The following is a 14831-nucleotide window of genomic DNA, read 5'->3' on the forward strand; positions in this document are numbered from 1 at the left end:
GTACCTAGCATTCGCTTGAATTGTTTTATTTGTTTGATAGTAGCACAACTCACTAATTAACTACAATTTCATGTAATATACTATGTTAGGAAGTCACTTATATCACTTGGCTATTGGAATTTTGGCACCTTGGGCAAACTTTTAGGCCTTTATCGAATAGCTATATGAACAATTTATAACCTCCTTAACTGATATCCACTTAAACTTACAATCACGACGTCGGCAGTTCACAGATAAAATAGCTCTGTGTAATGAAAGAAAACCTTGTTTTACGGAAAAACAACAGCATCTATACAAGATAACCCATTATATAAAAAACACATTTATTTTACAGATCACAGGAGAGGTTATCAAATTAAAATATAAACAAATATATTAAGATGTAACAACAGAAATCTGATAACTTTGTACTTTGAGTACTGAAAAAAATGAATACCCCATCATTGCTGCTATGAAACAGATTGTTTAATAAGTGCACTTTCTAAGATTGCAGGAGCGTCAGGACGTTTGACCGGATCGTAATCCAAAAGTTTGAGAACGAACTCAGTCTAAATAAATGTAAATGGCGAAAACATTGTTTAACAAACTTTGATTAAAATCATTAGAGTAAAGAAACTTTGAAAAAATGTTTCTCAGATAATAATTGGAATGTCAGACATTCAAGATTACGATCATTGTCTTAATGGATTCAAAAAACGAACTAGATATTCTACGACATAGTCAATAAGGATTTCCAATCTAATCTTCACATATCAACTCAAATTATTTCGTGTGGAAATATGTGCCAGAGAGAGAAAGAGGGAGAGAGTCTATTTTTATAACTGTAGAATAGATGACTAGTAATACCACTGTTTCCGTTATACGTTAACAAATTAAAAACTTAAACATATCAAAACTGATCCATAATGAATCATAGACTATCAATAGAATGATAGAATCGTACGATATCGTTTTCTATCATGTGAAGAGCTTGAACAGACAATTTTTGTAAGAAAATTTGTAGAAAAAGAAACGAGCGTGTAAAAAGTAAAAGTTAATTAACTGATCTAGGCGTCAACAGAAATAGATCTCATCAACAAATAATGAAATAATAATACAAAAATCGATAATTAAAAAATACGTACTGAACTCAGTAAGTAGCTTTATAATACAAGCTAAAAATTATGCCGACTGCTCAGATTAAGCTGAATGAGTGTATTACTTTAACTCAGTGGTCACCAAAATACAGGAAAAACTGTACATGTAATAATGATCAGTTTGATAAAGAAGCACATATAAGCTGATCATAATAGTATAGCGATCTAAAGATAGCTTTTGTCATGTATTGACAATAACTATCTTCAAGTTAAGTTGATATCTTCACAAATCACTCAACCAAACAAAGATTAAGGACCCTATAACAAGTTAGTAGAATGCTATTAGGTCAGTAAGCTAAAAAACAAACAAATTATATAGTGTTTCAATGCAAGTGTAAGAGATTAATTTAAGCAAAATATTTACCTATCAAAGGTCAATGGCTGCATGTATTTATAAAAATCAAATCGATCCTACCTTGAACAAAAAAGCTCTACATAAAACATTGGACTTCTCACTCTGAACTCTTTAGTTGATCAAGTGTTAAGAACATACACAATGATAGAATCGAACTCCATACCATAGTGTGAGCGATACTAATTGTGAATTGGAATAATATACAAATCCAAATTAAAACATTTAAAGCAAACCAGCACAATTAGTCAATATAGAGTTGATAGGACGAGCTAGAATTAGGCCTTGTAGTTGCGAATTCATTGATTTGAGAGTAAAGGGGCTACAAAAATGATATTAACCACTTAATTATATCATTCGATCATATTTATTTTTGTGTTAATAATTTGTGTATAAGCAAGTGATTGTATTAAATAGAATATAGATTCCTATGGTTAGTGATTTGTTTTTTTTTAATCTTAAATCAGTAATTCGATCTTGTGACGAGCTATCACTCGATCACAGATTATCATTTATAGATTAGCATTTATTTTTCTCTTTTTATTTTGATATTCAAGAAATTGTTCGTCAACCTTTATAAAATCCTAATTTATAGCAAAAATATCTTTAATGAAACACTTTAACTTCCTGTCAAAAAACAAGCATTTTTGTCTTGTTTTATGTAAAATATCATCAAAACAACATGGTAAGAAATAAACTCACTTCGAATGGATTACAGATTGTAAATTCCCTAGGAAGTTTTTGATGTTTTGCTCGGGTCAATGTAAATATTCTTTCCATTGATGTATTAAATATTATCAACAATTCGATAAAGATCAATCCCAATGAAAAGATATCCACTTTATGATTATAATTATCCCCTCGTTCCTGAAAGTTTAGACGATTGAAAATTCACGGTTGGATTTACAAAAGTCATGACAACATTCGTTACATAATAACAGATATATACTTAGTGAAATACCAAGTATTGTTAATAGTGGGGTATACTATGGAACTAGACTTCAGCTTATTATAAGTGGGACATATAACGCCCTAAAGTAATTAAAGGCTCGTTACTGTCATAAACAAGGATTTAATAAATAACCTACTAGCATACTTAATGAACTACTGAGAAAACAGATCCTTTGTAATCCAATATAGAGGAATTTTTAAAGCAATTAGTCCCGAGCGATTATCATAATCGCTATAATCAAGAAGACGTGTTTGACCACAGTAAAGAGCCTTTAGCACAAAATAAGCAGTAGTGAAATAAATTCATTTCCTTTGGTCATTTAACTTATAAAAATTTAAACAAACGTATAAAAACATTTTGAACAGTGGTTAGACAGCATTCATTTTCATCAACCAAACTTGACGATAATATTAGCTTCTAGGGGATATTCTAAACTGAGTGAAAAATTTTATGAGTAAACTCTAAGGCATCTTATTCTCGTTCCTCCATAAAACAGACAATCAAGGAAACATACCAACCACTATGGTACGTGTGGCATTATGTTGTATCGATGGACTTATAAATTACAAGGAGTCCCTTGATCGACGGAATTTGTTTAAGACAGATAGTCATAAACTAAGTAGGCCAAGTGTAATACATCGTACCCAATCACAATTGATTGATCATTGGGTGGTGATCAATGTCATGCGCGTCTAGTCCTTATTAGTGCAGATCGAATGCTATCGATCATATGAAGCTGGGTGACACGAGATCGAATCCGCCAGGGAGCATCAGTCCCCTCAAGATTACAGGTACACCTTGCTGACGAGTGCCAAGTAGCACGAAACACGGGTCAGGGGTTCCCTGTCGACTACCTCCAACCACCATCTAATTTCACACCGTACCTAAGGCAAACGAACACATTGAATATGAACTCAACCATATCGCAGGTTTTTTTTAAATTCGACTAAACAGAATTGGAATTATTATTATTATTATTATTTTAACGCAGATATTGGTACAAGGAGGCACCAAATACATATGCACCACACAAATCTCATTTAATTTGTGTGAAGGCTGTGATACTGCCCGGGTGCCCAAACCGAAGCAGGTGGTTTCCTTAGGGGGCCACACCCCGAGCCTTTAGCCTACAGGTCTGACCCACAATGCAGTGCAACATCGTGAGGAGATGCAATCCCATGGTAGCTGGTGACCAACGATTGGTTCATACGCCGTTTGTTCCTTCAGGATACTGGTCCGACGGTTGTTGCTACCTTGACGTGGTGGTCGGGCTTGCCTATCGTGATGAACCAGTCGGGCTATGCTGGCTGAAACAATCGTTCCTCAAGGTCTTACCATACCAGACAGATTGGTTGAAGAACGGTAAGACTAAAGACAGCAAACCCAAGGTCAGAGGGCGAAGTCGCACTGCAGACTGTACAGAAGTATGACGGCAGTAAGGTGTTTCCATCAGACAACCAGCATGACAGCGATGCTGCCTTCCCACAAGGAGGGGTGGGGTGGGGTTAGAAAAGTTCGACCTTAAAAATGCACACCCGCCTTGTCCCACGAATATCCGTCTCTGGCGGTAAGGTCTCAACAAGTACGGAGCTAACACAAAAATTAGTAACTAGTAGTCACCATTTACAGAGACTTAATAATTTCAGCGAAAAAATTAAAAACCAGAGAAATGTGAGAACCGCCAACATAAATTATGTTTGTACAATAATACAATAGCTAATCAAATGACAATGATTTCTAAAACATAATTTAGCTAAAATATCTTACTTGCTCAGGACTCATGTATAGATCTGTTCCCACGTGATCAGTATGTCTACGTGTCAATACAGAACGCTTTTGTTGAGCAGTGCTAATTTCTTTCAAAGGATATAGTTGTCGATCGATAATTGCATTGTTATTATTATGCTCTGATTCACCATTCAAATCATTTACAATAGTAGTCACTGAAGGACATGAGGGCTGCTCCCCTTGTTTATTGCAATTAATACAAGAGCTGTCTGATTGATTTAATTTATCATCAACCATAGAAGTAACTAAACCAAAATCTGCAAGTTTAAGACGATTGGTTAAATCAAACAGGATATTTGAAGGTTTTAAATCACGATGCATTAAAGAATGATCATGTAAATAAGCTACAGCTTCAACAATTTGACGAAACATACAAATCAATTCAACTCGTGGTGGACGTGATTCTGGAATACTATGAGAAACAAGCCAATCACGTAAACTTATTGGAGAACATAATTGCATTTGAATGTACAAGTAGCATGTATATTTAGTTTCATTTTTAGATTTATCTTTGATGGATTGTTCTACAAGGCTTGAACCATCTAATGAAAATGTTTCAGTACTGATTTGATGATCAAAAACGATAAGACTGTCATCCAAACAAGCTTTTGAAAGCTTTCGATAGCTGAAATGCAATCAAAAATAAAACAACTAGAAAATATTCCTAATATAGAAAAAGGTTTGAGTCCTATAAACATCAGTCATAATTGAATGAGATTAACAGAGCATAAGATAATTCAAAACTTCTCACAAACTCTGAATATTTTGCTTCTCCAGCTGAGTAAGATTTTGAACAGACGATATAAAGTTGAAATAAGAGGATTATATTCGTTTAACACTTCGATAGGAAATTCGGTTATGAAGTAGGATTTTATAAATGGAAGCGAGCTATGATATTAGAAATGGATGAATAGAATGTCGATTGGTATATGCAATGCAGTGATACAGTGTAAACCGGTGAAGACTGTTTCCAAGATTGGAGGAATATTGACGTTAGCCTCCATTTGAACCGATACTAGAAGATAAAACAGCTAGCCGATAAAGTAGATTCTCTTCTATTTAAATAATATGCTTAAATACAAAATAGTGACACAAAATAAACACTACGACATGACATAAACGATTGGAGAATACCAGTTTTATGGACAGCTCACCCTCTAAAGAATTGAAACCTTGCCCATTTTATCATCTCCTACAAAATGATGCGGGATAGTTCAAAGGTGAAATTGTTAAGCAAGTGATACTTTTGACCTATTTAATGTATTATTCAGTTTTCATGAAAGTCACGTTTCTGTTCAATTTGCAAATTATAACCCCATGAGTGGAATATTGTTGTTGAAGGCACTCCTCGATCACTTGCTGATTACCACTAAGGAATAAATGCTAGAATGGAGGGTTCTTATGCTACAGGATAATAAAAATCAATAGTTCATTTTAAGTTGATTAGTCCATGTTTATTAACAAATAAAAATCCAGTCAGAATAATTCTAAACCTAGAGTTAATAACCCTAATTTAAATAATAAGAAATCACGCACCTGGAGTGATGAGACTCATTCAATCCTATTGAGCTTTTATCTACGCAAAGCGATACACTTGAATGGCGCGAATCGATATTTGACGAAAAGAGAGTATTTGATAGACAATTCTCATTGTTCCCACAATCTGTACAGTCGCCGCTTCTGGAAGTTAAGTCGTCAGATAAACCGAGTACTAATTCATCATGTGACTCTTGCCAACCAGCAGGAGGATATTCCTTCCAAGCCCGATGGTAGCGGACAATGCCTGGATGGTCAAGTGTAGCTAAAGCTGAGAGAAGCACAAAACAAAAAAGATGTCGCATGGAATTGTGTACAAAATCTATTTTTAATGCTGAAAAACTATTTCCATTATCGATCTATGAATGAACTAGAAATAGAACTTCAGAAAATCCACAGGTGAATTAACTAAACCAAAATACATGTATAAACGAAAAGAATAAATAGAATATTTCTAGCCTTAATAATGCCAGCAATAATATGAATTAAGATCACAATAATATAAGGAAATACGGGTTAGTTACTATTTTGGGGACAGAGATAATAAAGATTAAAACTGAATGGAAAAATACATAGGTAACTACTAAAAGCTAAGCAAAAATCATTCAGACTATAATTTAAAGTAATTAATACAACGGAAGGAATTAGAAATTTGATAACGTTCGATAATAGATACGAAATAGTACGGTCAGTATGATCAATAAAACTTGACTAAACTGATGGCGAAATAAGTAACACAGACATTCGATATCCGACCAATAATTAAGAATTGAATATGGGCCCACAATAGCTTATCAACTGAAATACAAGCGGTTCACACAGAGTGAGTCTACAGTACAAATCAACAGTGGACGACATTTGCAATGTATATATATATATATATATATATATATATATATATAGCATAGTCGGATGGATCGTGCTTTGCTCAATCGCTGAGTACTGTTACAGGTATGAGGGTGGTTATCACTTCCCGGTAGCCAATACCGTAGAAGGGTTCTTCTAGAGGTAACTGTAAAGAGAATTGAGTTATAGTTGGTTTTAGTTACCTGAGAGTGACCGCAGTACCCAATGGACAAGTGCTTGAGGCCGGTAAAACAATGTGTTAACTCAGTACTTGTTGAGACCTTACCGCCAGAGACGGATATTCGTGGGACAAGGCGGGTGTGCATTTTTAAGGTCGAACTTTTCTAACCCCACCCCACCCCTCCTTGTGGGAAGGCAGCATCGCTGTCATGCTGGTTGTCTGATGGAAACACCTTACTGCCGTCATACTTCTGTACAGTCTGCAGTGCGACTTCGCCCTCTGACCTTGGGTTTGCTGTCTTTAGTCTTACCGTTCTTCAACCAATCTGTCTGGTATGGTAAGACCTTGAGGAACGATTGTTTCAGCCAGCATAGCCCGACTGGTTCATCACGATAGGCAAGCCCGACCACCATATCAAAATAGCAGCAACGGTCGGGAGTTCATTCGCTAATCACACCTTACCATGACTAGTATATCGGTAATCAATCAGGCTTCAATTCACTTAAAGATTCCAAGTATTAAATGAATGGGAATTATTAGACTTCTTGATGTTAATTAAACTACCCATGTTGCATAATCATAGTTACATGAATATGAAAAGCTGAAAACAACAAAAAGGATAGTGTTCTCCCATAAAACACCCGCAGATTATGAATGATACAAAAAGCAACGGTAAATATATAAATATATACCTTAGATTTAAAAACTGTTGGAAGCTAGTTGGTTGTCAAGCCATCTCTATAAACTGGTTGAATGTTGAACAGATAATATAATGGTTATTCAATCAAATATCTACTTTCATATGAAATAACTAGCAAGATTTGTATAATAAAAGTCAGTGAATCACTATATCATTCCGATTTCGTTGACATTAAACAAGCTTGTAAATAAATATGCAACAAGCTTTTATGATCTTAAATTCACATAGTGTTTGCTATCGCGGTGAAGAAAGTTGTGCAATTCAAAATTATAAATATTATTATTTCATGCATACCTTTTACTTCTCGTAAAAATATATTTTTATCATCGTCGGTATCGTTCATTTTAATACGTTTGATAGCATAACGACAACCATCAAGACGATTTTCAACTTCAAACACTTGACCGAAACCACCACGTCCAAGTCGACGTATATACTTGAAATCTGTTTCAAATGATGAAACAAAACTAGGTGGTTGCATATTGACAGTATTAAGCAGAGACTGACATGAAGGATTTGTTGTTAAGTTATTCGGAGTTGAACATGATGGACATTTTGGTGAATCACACAAGTCTCCCGATGAACTATGTGTTTTGACAACAACTGATTCCAAATTACATGGCTCAGACTGAAACGAATAGTTTTTCAACCTAAATTAATGAAAAAACAATAACTACGTCAACAATAAATATACTTTTATTATATCCCGATGAATAGAAAATTGTATTTCTGACGTTTCGTGACTTGATGTACGTCACTTCTGTAGAACAAATAAAACTACGTAAATTTAAAGACAGAAAAATCCTACTTAAAATTAGTAGTAAGTCATTTTTAGTGCCAGTCACCGATCCAAAGTGTATTGATTTGAGCATTTATTTCGTATTCAATAAATCATGAACCCGGTGTGGCTAATATCAATTTTGATTGGTATTTTAGATAATGAATTTACAAAGCACGGGTTCCTGTACCCGCTTTTAGGTCATATTTAAGGTGTGAAGGTTAGTGGAACTACCCGGAGGTTTAAACTTTAGTAGGTAGGTGGAGAGAGATTCAAATGTAATGACTTAATAGTTGGACGCTGAGTGTTTTAGCTATTAAGCCACTCTTCTGCTTGGTGCCTTAGTGTTTTATCCATGATTAAACGCTTGTAACATAAAAAACTATCGCTTTTCTGCTTACTGTGTAGCACTGGCAACAAATAGCTACATCATATGTAGATTATAGGAATCAGCAAATGTTAAGAATGGTTGTCATAAATTGAAAGACTATTTTGAGAAAAATATATGACGGTATATTACTCAAAAATGACAGCTAATAGGAAAATTCGCAAAAAGTATCACAATTTACCACCTTCAGCCTACTGGAATGATGATAAGTCAGTTTAAGTAACTATTCATAAGAATTCGTAACAATCGAAATTCCCTACAAAGTTTCATTGTTCAATGTAAATTCGTAGAGCAAATAACGTGTATCATCAATAAAAACAAAATAATCACTAGCAGATATGCTTTGTTTGTAGGTAAAATGATTAAACAAATAGCTTGGACAGAAGTCACAAATCCTATAAAAGAACAATAACTATTAACTTCATTTTACTTCTAAAGAATCTAAGAGATTTGACAAAACAACAATTATTATTAATACCATTCTGAATTTCAATATTTTTATTAATAATGATGGACTATACTTGGTCCGTAATTATTTAATCTTCCACGTTTAAAAAATAACAAAATTGAATATATTCGCTACTGCTACTGTATTTATTACCATTTGAAAAGAATCAACAGCTCATCCTTTAGATACCTTATCATGTTTTTTTTCAAGGATGCATATTAAAACTCCATAGAAGTATGCTAACAAATATGTAGGCATTAAAATATTAGTTATAAGTATAAGTTTTGTCAAATAACAGTATTGTTGATTCATTCATCATCTTATACACTCGTGGTTGTTATCGATTATCTCTTTTTACATAATTTAGTAGGATATAAAACTCAAAGTTAATTCAACATTAGACTAAAACATTTAAAACGGTTTCAATAACGACTAAAGTATTTTACTATAAAAGAAAGATGTATTAGTCTAACACCAACCCACACCCTACTATTCTAAGCAACTCGCATTAGCTCATTGTTTTTTAATCTAAAGGATAACATACTAAAAAGATCGTATTACCCAATCTACATTTTTTGAAAACAATATAGGAGTATGGTTTAGATATACAGATAATTCTGTCCTAGATATCACTATCCAAGTGTAAAGATGTATTAGAATTAGGTGAATTCTAGGTATATAATTAAACTAACGTAAAACACATAAAATAGACTATTTACCAGTCGGTGTACTTTACAACCTTAAATCTCAATATTGTACAATTAGTGCAGTAAATAACTAACAATCAACTGGCAAATTACTAAAAGATAAATAGAATAGAAAAGGTTTATTTAAGCATATTGCCTTTTTTGGAAAAAAGAAACCTACTGTGTATCATAGTTAATTCTCGCATTCATTATCCAATGTGCCGTGAAATAAATTACTCCAGTCAAAACTACCAATTGCATGAAATGTGCAGACAGATTAAATCCTAACGACCTACTATTTTCAATACCAGACGGTGAATGATTTACAGCAATCTCACTGGCACGTAATAGGAGCATAAGTAAATCGTTTGCACTGTCAAGAAATTGTCCTGGTATACCACTAGTGTCACTCATTTCAATATCAGTCGAAGTTAAAGCCTTTTCAGGTATCGTTTCCGGTTGAAAATCATGTACAGGCTTGAATTGTCCCACATTACTTGGAAATCCTAAAGCGGTAGCTTTTTCAATTGTTTCTTCAACACTATCATATAAAATAAATGGTTGTGTATATTTTTCTAATTTGGGTGATTTTGAATAGGATGCTTGATAGTAGCCAGTTAAATCAGAACGACGATTATTCAGTGATTCAGCCGAATGTATAGATAAACTTTTAGACAGATTTATCGTTTCCGGATTGGGAAGATCAACACCATCTTCAGTCTGAATTAAAGGGATAGAACATGATAACATAATTATTTAGAATAATATTAGTTGAGAACTAATCTACGCGTACAGGAAAGCATAAAAAGGTCAATGAATTCTTTTATAACGCAAACATTTGAGAAAACTCACAACGGTTGACTTTAGCACTGATTAAATTTGAGTCTACCGTTTACTAGTGAACCAGTTTAAGACATCAAAGTAAATCTCAAAACTCAAATGAAATTGTGAAAAATGATTTTAGAATCCGTTAAATATGATATTAATTGGTGTCAGATCTACAAAACTTCAAGTCCGAATTCACATAATTGCTAAGTTCGTAATAAGCACAAACTCTACGGCACACTTAACCACAATGTAATATTTTAATAACCATGATGAAGAGAGGTTGTACTCTTGAATTACATTAAAAGTGGTTCATATAAACCTTACACAAAACACTTTATTGTAAACAAAATGTAGGACTTCGTAGAATATACAAGTGTTATTACATCGATTACTTTTGTACTTTATAAAACGGAGGGTCAAAACCATAGGTACTATAATAAAGTTTGTCTGAAGTACGGTTTCAGTGCTTGACAAACTGACTGATTATATCACTTCTAAAAATGAACCTTATGGTTAAGTTTACAACTTCTATTCAACACCACATGATTGCATTGCATGAACTTACTTGAACATATAGCTGACCATTTAAGCTGCCAAGATAAATAAGACGATCGCGTGATGGACATTTAGGTTTTTGTTTACGTGGTGAGGAAAGAGTATATTTCCCATTGAACAGATTCAAGCCCTTTCCTTTTAATGATCCAAAATTTGAAATGGCAGTTGTTTTTTTCAATTCATTCACCTTTTCAATTAATAGTAAGGCAACTCTGTCATCTAAAATGATTATTAACATTTCACCATTATTGGAAGTGAAATTGCAATGTCTACATAAAAAATACATGTACAACATTAATCGAACACAATGTCTGGAAAAAACGAGTGGGAAATTGTTATGTCTCGACAAGAATAAAGAATGGTAACTTTTGGGATCTACTGATGGACCAATACTAAATGTATATTTCTATTGTATAATTATTAAGTAACTAAACTATGCATATTCATATTCCTCTTATTATAAGTTTTATTTTGACCCATAAACTATTATTATACGTCTTACCATTCTTGAGTTATAATTACTTACTTTACTTACGCCTGTTACTGCTTGTGTAGGAGCATAGGCCGCTCACCAGCATTCTCCATCCAACCTTGCCCTGGGCAATCCTTTCCAGTTCCTATTCATCCTTTTCATATCTGCTTCCCAGTACTGCCAAGTTGTATCCCCTCATTTCCGTTGCTATTTGACTGGTCTTCCCGGTCTCCCACATTGTTCAGACGTTCCATGTACCTATAAAAATTGTTGCTCTGGTTGTTAGAAGGGGCATCGGCATCGTGGCTTCCGAAAAAACTCGGCTTTCACCATGAGGCGTCATAGTTCTTCTAAATGAAGACCTTCTAACTCCCAGGGCAGAGTTTAAATAGTTTGAATTATTTTTTCTGGTTAGCGTTTTTTAGCGAGTTAGTTTTCTACGGGATGGGGTCGCTAACCCCATGCCCCTCCTTTACCCGGGCTTGGGACCGGCAGTAACTCTAGAAGAGCTACAGGTGGAGTTTTTCTCGAATTATCCCGAGTATATTAATTCCTACCTTTCTCATTCACAGCCACATCTGGCTAATTCTTTTACAAATGTTATTTCATATTTTATTGGTACGTTGTGGTCTGTTTGACTGGTGTATAAACTCAGTATGTTTGAAATATAATGATTCATATTGCAGAGGCTGAGACTGGTGTTCTGGACTTAACTGGCTGGGCTAAGCGGAAAGCAGGGCCAATCAGAACTCTAGGCCGCTCATACGGGTTTACGCGTCATTGATCCGATCGATAAGTCACTGCACATTAATCGACGGTCACAAGTTATAACAGAAATAAATCATGATATGCACAAACGATAGATACTAAGCGAATTCAGACATTATGAATGATTCCATAGTTCTACCTACAGCAAAATATTTGAACTCGGAATAGAAGATATTATTGACGATTGAAATTATTTTGGTTCACGTGAATTGTCTAAATGAAATTAGCTCCGTTTGTATTCATGGATGATTCTTGGGTGAAATAATTAATGAACCATAATGTATGATAAAAAAGATCATGTACAGTTATTGTGGAAGTAATTATATATGTTGGGAAATGAATCTACTGAGATTAAGAAGTATTAAATACAACTCACTTTGTATACTCGATAAAAAAAAGTAAACTGTATTCGTATTTCCTAACAAGATTTCTTAATTAGCATAGAGATTTTAAAAACTAGTTTATTCAATCGACAGTCAATGGTATTACAGAAAAACCATAAAAATACATTTCTGGTTACGATGTTTCTGAAGGACGTCAAATTTGGAGACAGTTTATGTAACGGATTGACTTTAATCAGATGACTACTAAACACTAAGGAGTGTTGAACAGATATTTCCTTTCCCCTTCAGGACTCACAGCGGCATGCACTTATGAATCAAAAGGGATTAGACTTAAAACCTTCGGATATTGCAGCGAACGAGCAATTTTAGGTCGATGAGTTAGGGTCCGATTCTTCACACTAGTAGCCCCAAGTCAATCAAGAATGATCTACGACCATAAACCATAACCAACTATAATATCAGTTTCACATTCCCTACTTGGATTAGCTCCACTGATCACAATTTCCCATCAGAGCGTTGAGAATTCTTGTTCAGTCGAAACTAACAAAATCAGACCTTGTTTGCGAACACCTTACAACAATAATATTCATGATCTCACTGGTGACTAATGGGAATCTCTACTGCCACTACAGGGAGGCTAGAATTATTCTATCACTATCGTCTCTGAAGAACAGCTTGCGCTTGGAAATGATAATGGACTAGCATTAGTGACATTTAGACAGTATTTGAGTATGGTCGAAACTGGTATTAATGATTATGTAGTGCGGAACAGGGAACAGTTAATTGTGAAGTTAACATCTACTGACATTATAACTCATAGAGTAAGGTTACACCAGTCAACTACAACGTAGAACCTGGTAAATACGTGCATCCATCCAAATTACAATGCTCCACTAGCACAGAGAGATGAAATTATGAGCTAAAGTTCCAGAACAGTAGAGTTGGTAACAGTACGAGTGGTGATTGAAAAGATTAGGCATCGAAGATACTATTCAACAATATATATAACGAGGTGTTGTGACGAATTCAGAAGCTTAGAATTTGGGGGAACACAAAGAATGGATGTACCTGTGCAATTCCAAACGATTGTGATTCACGTCATTCAAAGTCTCCAATGATTGATCATGATAATCACGAGGACCCTAGCCAGGTAGTCTACACCAATTGTCAATAAATTTATGAACTGATGCCATGCTTTGGTTTATCCGCTCATAACTTTCTTCCAGCTTACTCCTACACCACACATCACCCGTCGAGGTAGGTGGCAGTTGGACATACGTAACACATATCTCAACCACCTCAGTTGATGGAGATTTACTATCAAGTGACTTGCCAACCTTACAAAGTACCTTATTCCTAACCCAGGCATAGCTTATTCTCTTCAGAATTTACTTGTCATAACCTTGAAAATAGAAATACCCAGATATTCTTCCCAACATAAAATCTATAGCACAATATGTATATTATTTGAAACGTTGAACATTAATCAATCGTTTAGGTCAGTGATATTGCATTGTGTACAATAAAACGATGTGACTGTATTATACCAGATAATATAGACTTGGTGAATTTATAACTATATATATATATATATATATATATATATATATATATATCAAGGTCAGTAAGATAGCAGTTGATTAAAAACCATCTCGCCATCCAGTGATAATCAACTAACTAAACTAAACTAAACATAAACAATAAAATATGCTTTGATAAAGAAGGAATCGCTAATGGTCATTTATATGACTAGTTTGTTTCTAAGCATAACTTGCTTCGATTATTACTTCATGGAATTATCATTGCATTGTCTGACACATTTCTCGACCTCCCATTACACCAAGTTTCTATGTTTGATCTTGTATTTATCTAAAATAACCGGGAATAGCCTTAAAATTTTCGTATTTTTTATTTATTACTTATTTGAACACATGAATATTGGGCACCAAATATATATGCGCCACACAAAACAATGAGAATTCGAAGAGAAATAGAAAAGAAAAAAAACTAAGGAGCGCAAAAGAAAAAGAGAACAATGACGAAGAGATTGGTGTAAGGTAGTGTGGTAGTAAC

General features: G+C 34.2%; 1 protein-coding gene across 2 annotated transcripts in view; it reads right to left on the reverse strand.

Moving 5' to 3' along the window:
* Nucleotides 1-306: 306 nt before the first annotated feature.
* Nucleotides 307-14831, reverse strand: part of EIF2AK3_1 (Eukaryotic translation initiation factor 2-alpha kinase 3) — a 41961-nt gene continuing 27436 nt past the window's right edge. Inside the window, exons 6-12 of one of the 2 annotated variants that reach the window (XM_051219200.1) lie at nt 11185-11393; nt 9973-10511; nt 7786-8141; nt 5765-6035; nt 4208-4853; nt 2191-2355; nt 307-1810 (exon numbers count right to left, since the gene is read on the reverse strand). In XM_051219200.1, coding sequence (XP_051067931.1) covers nt 1733-1810; nt 2191-2355; nt 4208-4853; nt 5765-6035; nt 7786-8141; nt 9973-10511; nt 11185-11393 — 2264 coding nt within the window. In that variant the 3' untranslated portion in view covers nt 307-1732. The remainder of the gene's footprint in view (nt 1811-2190; nt 2356-4207; nt 4854-5764; nt 6036-7785; nt 8142-9972; nt 10512-11184; nt 11394-14831) is intronic. The other variant, XM_051219199.1, reaches the window with a different exon arrangement.

Source organism: Schistosoma haematobium, chromosome 2, assembly GCF_000699445.3.
Source record: "Schistosoma haematobium chromosome 2, whole genome shotgun sequence".
Lineage (NCBI taxonomy): Eukaryota > Metazoa > Platyhelminthes > Trematoda > Strigeidida > Schistosomatidae > Schistosoma > Schistosoma haematobium.